We start from the raw sequence: 11617 nt of genomic DNA on the forward strand, positions 1-11617 counted from the left end.
CTGTGCTGTGCTGTGTTGTGTTGTGTTGCTTTGTGTTGCGTTGTGTTGTACTGTATTGTACTAAGTTGTGCTGTATTGTATTGTACTATTCTGTGTTGTGTTGTGTTGTGCTGTGCTGTGCTGTGTTGTGTGTTGTGTTTGTTGTGTTGTGTTGCTTTGTGTTGCGTTGTGTTGTACTGTATTGTACTAAGTTGTGCTGTACTGTACTGTACTATACTGTGTTGTGTTGTGCTGTGCTGTGCTGTGCTGTGTTGTGTTGTGTTGTGTTGTGTTGTGTTGTGTTGTGCTGTGTTGCGTTGCGTTGCGTTGCGTTGCGTTATGTTGCGTTGCGTTGCGTTGTTTTGTACTGTATTGTACTGTGTTGTGCTGTACTGTACTGTATTATACTGTGCTGTGCTGTGCTGTGCTGTGCTGTGCTGTGTTGTGTTGTGTTGTGTTGTTGTGTTGTTGTGTTGTGCTGTGTTGTGCTGTACTGTACTGTATTGTACTATACTGTGTTGTGTTGTGTTGTGCCATGCTGTGCTGTGTAGTGCTGTGCTGTGCTGTGCTGTGTTGTGTTGCGTTGCGTTGCGTTGCGTTGTTTTGTACTGTATTGTACTGTGTTGTGCTGTACTGTACTGTATTATACTATACTGTGTTGTGATGTGATGTGATGTGATGTGATGTGATGTGATGTGATGTGATGTTGTGTTGTGTTGTGTTGTGTTGTGTTGTGTTGCGTTGCGTTGTTTTGTACTGTATTGTACTGTGTTGTGCTGTACTGTACTGTATTATACTATACTGTGTTGTGTTGTGTTGTGTTGTGATGTGATGTGATGTGCTGTGCTGTGCTGTGCTGTGCTGTATTGTACTATACTGTGTTGTGTTGTGTTGTGCCATGCTGTGCTGTGTAGTGCTGTGCTGTGCTGTGCTGTGTTGTGTTGTGTTGTGCCATGTTACTTTTTGTCACAAAAGATTTCTCTGTGTGAAATTCTGGCTGCTCTGTCAAGGAAGTGCCACCCATATGTGTGTGTGTGTGTGTGTGTATGTGTGTGTGTTTGTGTGTGTGTGTATGGAGAGAGCTGCGGATGTGTGTGGGGGTAGGGATAATAGGTGTGTGAGCATGAGTTGTGTGTGTGTGTGTGTGTGTGTGTGTGTGTGTGTGTAAGTGTCTGAGTGCATGTGTGTGTGTGCATGCATACAAATGTGTGTGCATATGTGTGTGTGTATGTATGTGAGTGTCTGTGTGCTTGTGTCTGTGTGCATGTGTGTGTGTGTGTGTGCATGCAGAGGAATATGTATGCATCCATTACAGACTAAATGGTCAGATCTTGAATGGTTACAAGACAAACAAAACCTGAGTTGAACCACATTTCAACGGTTAGTTTATTACTGACATAGTCTGTTCATAGAAGCTGCCAATTTTAGACCGAACTTTGTTTTGAATGCAAAACATTTACAGCAAATCGTTTTCACTGCTGTGACTGACGTCTGTTGTTGAAGCATTTCTGGCATGGCAGATTTTAATACCTATGCTGTGTGTGCGAGAGTGAATGCATGTCGCTGTGTGTGTATGTGTGCATGCGCATGTATCTGTGTGTGCACATGTGTCATGTGTCATGTGTGTGCGCACATTTAGACATCAGAAGGCTGAGAAAAAGTTACCTCTTAGTAAGGTCGGAAGTCAAGAGGTTTTGATACTTCACGTTTCATGTCTGCCAGATTTTCTTTTGACTTTGATAGATTTTTTAAGTTGGAGACTGCAGGAAATTTTTACCGAGGGATTACAATCAGAGGTAAACACGTTAATCACAAACAAGATTTGTCCTTAAACAGGGACGGGCGCAATAGCCGAGTGGTTAAAGCGCTGGACCCTCAATCTGAGGGTCCCGGGTTCGAATCGCGATGGCGCCTGGTGGGTAAAGGATGGAGATTTTTCCGATCTCCCAGGTCAACATATGTGCAGACCTGCTAGTGCCTGAGCCCCCTTCATGTGTATACGCAAGCAGAAAATCAAATGCGCACGTAAAAGATCCTGTAATCCATGTCAGCGTTCGGTGGGTTATGGAAACAAGAATATACCCAGCATTCACACCCCCAAAAGTGGAGTATGACTGCCTACATGGCGGGGTAAAAATGGTCATACACGTAAAAGCCCACTCGTGTGCATACGAGTGAATGTGGGAGCTGCAGCCCACCAACGCAGAAGAAGAAGAAGGAGAAGAAATCCTTAAACAGGAATCAAGTTGTTGCCCTACAGTTCATAGAATCTGACGTCATTCAGTTGTCTTATATAGACCAAAATTTCCACTCACCAGGCAGATATTCTGAGCAAATTGCTAACAACTGATGAGTGTCACTTGATGCGGCCCAGATATGGCTGACCATGTGTGGATGTCGCAGCCCTCGCAGTTTCTTCAACATGCACAGCTGATTGTCATCATCTCGGAGAGATACCTGCAACATGAGAGATGAATCCAGTCACTGCCTGCGATGGTGACTGTTTATCCTAATAATAATAATAATAATGGATACTTAGGTGCTCTAGGTGCTTTACAAAAACGCTTTTGTTAACATAAAACATCATATCTATGTTACATACACACACCAAAATGTGACTACACACACACACACACACACACACGCTGCATACATACATTTTAACATACATGTGTATCTAACAGCTACCCTTACACATACGCACACATAGGCAGGCACAAACTTACATAAACACACGCACATGCACACGCACACACAATACACATTCATATACATGCATGTAGTTATGTACACATACATATGTATACACACATAGTCAAGCACAGCTAACACAAAGGAAGTGGACCTGCCACAATTGAACTTATTGCTGAGGGAAAAGGTGAGTTTTGAGACGAGATTTAAAAGATACGAGGGAATCAGAATGACGGAGGTTATCAGGGAGCTTGTTCCACATCTTTGGCCTAATCCATGATATTTTGTTCCCGAGCCACGATGGCAGAATCGGTTACTTCTGATCCAGTATTCCACCAGTGATCAGGGTTTGAGGCCTCACAGTGGAGTGATGGCCTAGAGATAACACGTCCGCCTAGGAAGTGAGAGAATCTAGTTCGAATCACGGCTCAGCCACCAATATTTTCTCCCCATCCACTAGACCTTGAGTGGTGGTCTGGATGCTAGTCATTCGGATGAGACGATAAACCGAGGTCCCGTGTTCAGCATGCACTTAGCGCACGTAAAAGAACCCATGGCAACAAAAGGGTTGTTCCTGGCAAAATTCTGTAGAAAAATCCACTTCAATAGGAAAAACAAATAAAAACTGCATGCAGGAAAAAAATATTTTTAAAATGGGTGGCGCTGTAGTGTAGCGACGCGCTCTCCCTGGGGAGAGCAGCCCGAATTTCACACAGAGAAATCTGTTGTGACAAAAAAAAGAAATACAAATACAAATACACTTCATTTCAGCATTTGAGTCCTTGGGAAAGACCATTTACTCAGCTTTGCCTCACCCTGCCCAGGTGTGAATGGGTACCTGACTTCAGTTGGGGAAGGTTAAAATGGCAGAAGGAGAGAATTGGGCCTTGCTTTCATATGCCTAGCCCCGGACACACTGGATATGAATTCACTGTCCGATGGGCGCAATAGCCAAGTGGTTAAAGCGTTGGACTGTCAATCTGAGGGTCCCGGGTTCGAATCACGGTGACGGCGCATGGTGGGTGAAGGGTGGAGATTTTTACGATCTCCCAGGTCAACATATGTGCAGACCTGCTAGTGCCTTAACCCCCTTCATGTGTATATGCAAGCAGAAGATCAAATACGCATGTTAAAGATCCCGTAATCCATGTCAGCGTTCGGTGGGTTATGGAAACAAGAACATACCCAGCATGCACACCCCCGAAAATGGAGTATGGCTGCCTACATGGCGGGGTAAAAACGGTCATACACGTAAAAGCCCACTCGTGTGCATACGAGTGAACGTGGGAGTTGCAGCCCACGAACGCAGAAGAAGAAGAAGAAGAATTCACTGTCCCAATGGCCATAAAAGGCAATGGGATCTTTAACCTTTATCCTTTTATTTTGTTCCCTGTTCAATAATGATGTTTACAACTAGAGCCTACACAAAGGGTCAGCATCTAAAAGCTAACCTCCACCTCCCCGCCCCCATCCTCACAAAAAAAACTATCAAAAGCAGACAACCTTCTTACAGGCAATGGTCCTATCTTTCTCTGAGAAAAAATTTCTAAAAGTTTTTTTGCAAAACACCTATCAAAAATCAGCTGAAAATTATGAATAAACTTTAGCAACAAGCACACCTACATTGACTGTAATCATTCTTTTAAAATGGGGATACCTAAAAAAAATAATAATAATAAAAAATTTTTTTATAAAAAATAGACAGAAAAAAGCAAGACCCCTGCACTGAATAACATGACCTCAAGGGTGCAAGCCAGTCTGCCTGCAAAACAACACCAAAATTAGAAAACAGCTGCTCGACTTAATAACAATGATAATAATAATAATCATAATCATAATCATAATACTAATACTAGTACTTATACTAATAATGATAATGATGATGATAACAACAACAGCAATAATAATAATACGAAGAAGAAGAATTGTACACTTGCATACAAGCCCTTCCTCTTTATGAGCTCAGGGCACTTTACATGGTAAAAAAAAAAACGTTACAAATGAACATAAACCACTCATGATCACTCATGATCACTCTTTCCCTCCCCCACTTCCTCCCTCCCCCCATGCCCCCTCTCATTCCTCATACATGCAATGTGAATTGGGGCAGCACTGTAGAAGCAGGACACCAGGAATGCTCGCAGACACAGGTGAAGAGCGAAAGGCAGAGATGGAGAGAGAGGGAAGAACAAGCTATCTCACCATTTTGACAACCCAACGCATGGACTGTGTATCCGGCTCGAGAGGAGCTGCCAAAGCCACTGTGTGTGACAGCGACAGTGGAAAAAGCATCAGCCAGTGCTCCCATTCAACCACCTTACAAGAGATCCCAGGATCAAGCTGGTGGAAGAAATGATGACATACCTTTACACAACTTTTCGCTTCTTTTTTTTCTTTCTTTCATGTGTGATTTACAAGAATGCTAAAAAAAAAAAATTTGTATGCAAAAAAAAAAAAACCCCCCAGAAAAATTAGCAATTCAGAACCACAATGTTAAAAAGCAAAGGAAAACTCTTTCGAACATGTCATAATTAAACATGTTCAGATAAATTCATGCTTGTAAATGTACATAAATGAAAAGCACACTGTACAAGCACACAAACACATACGAATGTGTGGATAGTACATAAAAAGGTATGAACATAAACTGAAAACCATATACAAACACCGAAAGAGCAACTATAATGCTGTATATTGCATGTGTATGTATCTCTGTATCACTACCACTATCAGTAGCAGAATTGCAAAACTATTTTATTGTCTGCCCAGAATCAGACCAAGAAACTGAAATGGGCTGACAATTCTTGAAGCTTCCCAAATAATGTCTGACAGTGAATTACCCCTTGGAAAAGACTCCAAAAGAAGAATTGGTCCTTTCAATTAAAATGAAACTGGAAGCCCTGAAGTGCTAATAATTATGATGTTGTATGTCATTCCATGGTTTTCTTTTGATAAAACTTGAAAGTTATCTTTCAAACAAATACCACAAGATAACAAAAACCAAGGAAATGTTGTTGTTGTTGTTTTATCACAAAGAAAGCTTTTGTTTGTTTTTTTGCTGTTTACAGGCTATAACTCCCAATTTCAATTGTGTGTTTTTACCCTGCCGTTTTGTATTTGTATTTGTATTTCTTTTTATCACAACAGATTTCTCTGTGTGAAATTCGGGCTACTCTCCCCAGGGAGAGTGCGTCGCTACACTACAGCGCCACCCATTTTTTTGTATTTTTTCCTGCGTGCAGTTTTATTTGTTTTTCCTATCGCAGTGGATTTCTCTACAGAATTTTGCCAGGAACAACCCTTTTGTTGCCATGGGTTCTTTTACGTGCGCTAAGTGCATGCTGCACACAGGACCTCGGTTTATCGTCTCATCCGAATGACTAGCGTCCAGACCACCACTCAAGGTCTAGTGGAGGGGGAGAAAATATCGGCGGCTGAGCTGTGATTCTCTTGCTTCCTAGGCGGACGCGTTACCTCTACGCCATCACTCCACATAAATACCATACTCCGTTTTCAGGGGTGTGCAAGCAGGCTATGTTCATATTTTCATAACCCACCAAACACTGTTATGGATTACCAGATTATCAATGTGTATATTTGATGTTCTGCATGTATATATGGATGAAGGGGGTTCAGGCACTAGCAGGTCACTGCACCATATGTTGACATGGAGAGATCGGAAAAAACCTCCACCCCTAACCCACCACATACAGCCAGAATTTCAACCTTAAACCCCAGGACAACAGGCGCTATAGCTGAGTGGTCAAAGTGTTGGACTTTCAATCTGAAGTTCCCAGGTTCGAATCTTGGTAAAGGCGCCTGGTGGGTAAAAGGTGGAGATTTTTCTGATCTCCCAGGTCAACATATGTGTACGCATGTTAAAGATCCTGTAATCCATGTCAGCGTGGAGATTTTTCCGATCTCCCTATTCAACATATGTGCAGACCTGCTTGTGCCTGAACCCCCTTTGTGTGTATACGCAAGTAGAAGATCAAATAGGCACGTTAAAGATCCTGTAATCCATGTCAGCGTTCGGTGGGTAAAGGAAACAAGAACATACCCAGCATGCCCACCCCCGAAAGTGGAGAATGGCTGCCTACATGGTGAGGTAAAAGCAGTTGTACATGTAAAAGCCCACTTGTGTACATATGAGTGAACGTGGGAGTTGCAGCCCACAAACGAAGAAGAAGAAGAAGGACCCTAGGACTGAAAGTCCTGTGCTCTAACCACTTGCCTACTGTGCTCAGGACAGCAGTACTCACTTGGATGACCTCCTCAAACTGTGTTCCCTGAGGAAGCAGGGTCAGCATGGGGTCATTCAGCACGGTCATCAGCTCCTGAAGAGTGTGTTCTTGACTCTGCAGACACCTGGCCGTGACAAAAAACATGTGTACACACCAATACCCCTTAGTAATGAGGATAGTAGAAATAATAATAATTGAGATAATCATAATAATAGACATGATAATGATGATAATGATAATAATAATGATAATAGTAATGATGATGATAATGATAATAGTAATAATAATAATAATGATGACATCAGCAGCAACAACAGCAAAAATAATAGTAATAATGATGATGATGATGATGATGATGATAATAATAATAATAATGTGCCTTTATTCAATTCTAAAACTTGTGACTCAAAGTGCATTTGATAATACATGTGGCATGAATAAGGTTAAAGTAAAAACATTATTGCTTCCATAGCGATGAACATCCACACTGGGGCAATGATTTCATATCCACTGTGTCTAGGGCTTGGAACAGGATGGCAGGGCCAAAATCTTTCCTTCCATCACTTTAACCTTCCCTGACTGAAGACAGGTACCCATTCACACCTGGGTGGTGTGAAGAAAATCGGAGTAAAGTGCCTTTCCCCAAGGACACAACACCATGCCGAAACAGGGCCTTGAACCCTGACCACTGGTGAACACTGGATCACAATTCCTTCTTCTTCTTCTTCTGCATTCACTCGTATGCACACGAGTGGGCTTTTACGTGTATGACCGTTTTTACCCCGCCATGTAGGCAGCCATACTCCATTTTCGGGGGTGTGCATGCTGGGTATGTTCTTGTTTCCATAATCCACCGAACGCTGACATGGATTACAGGATCTTTAACGTGCGTATTTGATCTTCTGCTTGCATATACACACGAAGGAGGTTCAGGCACTAGCAGGTCTGCACATATGTTGACCTGGGAGATCGTAAAAATCTCCACCCTTTACCCACCAGGCGCCGTCACCGTGATTCGAACCAGGGACCCTCAGATTGACAGTCCAACACTTTAACCACTCGGCTATTGCGCCCGTCGATCACAAATCCAACAGTGGATGGGGCAGCAAAAGCAAACAAACAAAAAGACTGATACAGAAGAAATCAAATCATATCTTATTGTTTATTGTCAGGCTGACCACAAAGATGCTATTTCTGGGTTGAATACCCATCAGATCTTAAAACCAGTCAAAGAGAAAAACCAAAATAATTATAAAAGGTTCATTGATGATGTTAACTCTCTTACCACCACAGGCAACTTTAGTTGACAAGATAGTGCGCTGCCACAGGCAACTTTAGTCAACATCAAGGGTCAAATCAAAAGGACAATTTTTCACATTGTAACAAAGCTTGACAGCTACAGCCACTTTCCCGCACAAAAGAACAATGACTAACCATTCCCCCCTGACCAAATCTAAAGTGAACGCATCCAATGTGCTGCTTTGACACAAGCAAAGCCTGCGACTGAGAGTACTGAGTGTTTTTCACACAGAAACTTGGTGGTGAAACTGTTAAAAAACAAAACAAAAAAACAAATCACCCACGCCTTGTTCAGTCCACATAAAACTCAACTCAAATTTAAAGTATCTGCTGATCGACTATTGAAAACTGCATCAAGACCTTATTCAGAGAAGTTCCTCCAAACTGTGTTTCTATCACTTCCTGAAGGAAATACAGAAGAACAAACACAGAAACCCACTGACGGGCGCAATAGCCGAATGGTTAAAGCGTTGGACTTTCAATCTGAGGGTCCCAGGTTCGAATCTCGGTGACGGCGCCTCGTGGGTAAAGGGTGGAGATTTTTACGATCTCCCAGGTCAACATATGTGCAGACCTGCTAGTGCCTGAACCCCCTTCGTGTGTATACGCAAGCAAAAGATCAAATACGCACGTTAAAGATCCTGTAATCCATGTCAGCGTTCGGTGGGTTATGGAAACAAGTACATACCCAGCATGCACACTCCTGAAAGTGGAGTATGGCTGCCTACATGGTGGGGTAAAAACGGTCATACACGTAAAAGCCTACTCATGTATATACGAGTGAACGTGGGAGCTGCAGCCCACAAACAAAGAAGAAGAAGAAGAAGACGGAAACCCACTGACCTGTAAGACATATAACGGCACCAAGGAACTTGGCAGTTGGGCGAACAGCAAGGGAATGTGTAGTGCTCATGAAGATATCTTAAGGTCACCAGATGTTCCTTGTCCACATGGCTAAGCCCTTTTCTCAAGGCAGCTTCCAGTTTCTGCACATCTTCCTTAAACTGCAATTGCAAGACCAGCACTATGGCAACAAATCAAGACTCCAGTAAACAAAACCATGACTCTAAAGTCAGAAAAATAAAATGACAGACTAAAAATCATAGCATATCATTAAGAGAAACAAACACACATGTATGTGATTGTATAATAATCATATAATATAAATCAGCTTGCATGAAATTGGCTCAGATGAGGGTTACCATCAACTGAACTAGTGACATATACACATCTAAGGCTGACTACTTGAAGTTCATAAACTATAGCCAAAGTTTATCTAGAAGTGTGTACCTTGGTGAATGATCATAACACTATTCTTCAAGTCCACTTCACATTCATGGATTTACTACAGATTATTTTTGTTGATTCCATATCAACTCAATATCATGCATTTTCCCTCAAGAGAATTTCAGTAACCATCAACACACACACACACACACACACACAGACACACACACACACACACAGACACACACACACACACACACACACACACACACACACACGAGCAAACTCAACAATAAACACAAGACAAATTTTCTTATAAGTGCATGAAGGTAGAAAAAAAAATTACATTCCTCCACACAATTTTCGCTCAACAATCCTGTTATATATCCTGTTCCTTGAGACAGACACAGCACACATGCAGTTTCCTTACTGTCCTAAGGCATACCTTCAAACAGGTGATATCGGAACACTTGCTGTCAGAACACTGGGAAATATTGATGAGCAGCTCTAGGTGACTTTCTCTGACACTAGTGCTCACAAAGTTCACACCTGACAGTGCCACACTGCAGCTACTGCTGCTGCTGCTGCTGCTTAACGACATCAGTACCGTCTGTCAACAAATGTAAACTACACATTAAAATTTCACCATCAAGTAAAACTAATGGCAACCCTTTCTTTTCTTTCTTTTTTTTTTTTTTAATTACAAGCATTTCAATTACTTTTTTTCTTGCTAATATGAACAGTAACAGTAGTAGTTTTGCTCACTCCTGGCGTACATTGCTGTTATTAAATGAAGTACTGAGCTCATGTTAAAGAACATATACAAGCTTACTAGAAAAAAGAATGCACAAATTTTGAAAATTCAATAGATCTTCTCACATGTCTTAAGATGATGTTAGTGTACCAATGTTACGAGTTTGACAAGTATACATGTGGCAGCCAGATCAAAAAACATATACCTGATTTCAGTGGTAAAAAACAACAAAAAACAAAGTATGTAAGATTAAAGAGGTGTTGATAGTTTATCGATGTTACGAGTTTGACAAGTATGTGGCAGCCTGATGAAAAAACATAAGCATAATTCTTGTGAAATAAAAATCACAAAGTATGCATGATAAAAACCTATGATCGAGGAAGCCTGACGCCTGGTATACTTACTGAGGTTGTCTTCCTCATTTGATGAGGACAAAGTGTAATACTACTTTCGTACAATGTTTTGCATAGCAGCTAGCCAGACAATCCCTCTGACTCTCTGAAAATGTATTTCCTTGTCAGCAGTTAGGCCACTGTGCCACTAAAATGTACTTTTGAGTGTGACGTGTTAAAGTGAAAGTAGCTTCCCGGATCTTCTCACGGAAACATGGTGTCTCACCTTGTAGTTCGTGCAACAACAACAAAAAAAAGAAAGAAAGAAAGAAAATCACCACAGCTTCTTTACCCTACTGTTGGGCTTTTGGACTTTAGTCTGATTTCGGAAAAAAAAAGTTACATACTTTAAGGTCTGAATGGGACGCTACGTATAGGCCTGTATTTTTAGCCATGTGTTTTCCAGAATCAGAAAATACCTGGGAAGCGCCACGAAAAAAATCCCAACCGGAAACGACACGCACACAGTAACAACCAAGACAAAGTGATCGATGAATGCGGTTGTCTGAATATAATCTTATTTTCTGTTTTCAAAGTGATGTTAAACATGTAAATGCCATAGCGCGTATCTATGTCCGTACAATCGGGTACCGCGCGCGTGTATGTGTGTGTGTGTGTGTGTGTGTGTGTGTGTGTGTGTGTAATGTGTGTGTGTGAACAATTGTGTTTATGTCAGTGTGTGCGTGCGTGTGTGTGACTTTTTCTTTCTCACTTGCCCGTTCGACGCTGGAGTACGGAGCCAGCAGTGTGGGACCCCCGGCACCTCAAAAAGTATGTCGAAAAGCTCAATGCCTCAAGATAGTCCAACGCCAGGCCGCCAGATTCATTACCAGGGACTACAGATCAAGGGATCCAGGCTGCGTGACGCAAATGCTACAAAATCAAAATTTACCACCTTTAGAGGATCTTCGCAAAATCATACGACTTACAATATACAACGTTTAGGATCTTTGACAATCAAATACCGGCCTTACCACCAGGAAAGTTCTTGACACCTGCAAGCAAGACCAGCAGAAGATCCAAGCCTACGT

General features: G+C 41.9%; 1 protein-coding gene across 3 annotated transcripts in view; it reads right to left on the reverse strand.

Moving 5' to 3' along the window:
• LOC143283035 (mitogen-activated protein kinase kinase kinase 3-like) overlaps positions 1-10982 on the reverse strand; it is a 26230-nt gene extending 15248 nt beyond the window's left edge. The window contains exons 1-6 of one of the 3 annotated variants that reach the window (XM_076589037.1): positions 10599-10794; positions 9886-10050; positions 9057-9199; positions 6933-7038; positions 4873-5010; positions 2295-2436 (exon numbers count right to left, since the gene is read on the reverse strand). In XM_076589037.1, coding sequence (XP_076445152.1) covers positions 2295-2436; positions 4873-5010; positions 6933-7038; positions 9057-9199; positions 9886-10050; positions 10599-10616 — 712 coding nt within the window. In that variant the 5' untranslated portion in view covers positions 10617-10794. The other 2 variants (XM_076589038.1, XM_076589036.1) reach the window with 2 other exon arrangements.
• Between the last annotated feature and the right edge of the window lie 635 nt (positions 10983-11617).

This window comes from Babylonia areolata, chromosome 6 (assembly GCF_041734735.1).
Source record: "Babylonia areolata isolate BAREFJ2019XMU chromosome 6, ASM4173473v1, whole genome shotgun sequence".
NCBI lineage: Eukaryota > Metazoa > Mollusca > Gastropoda > Neogastropoda > Buccinidae > Babylonia > Babylonia areolata.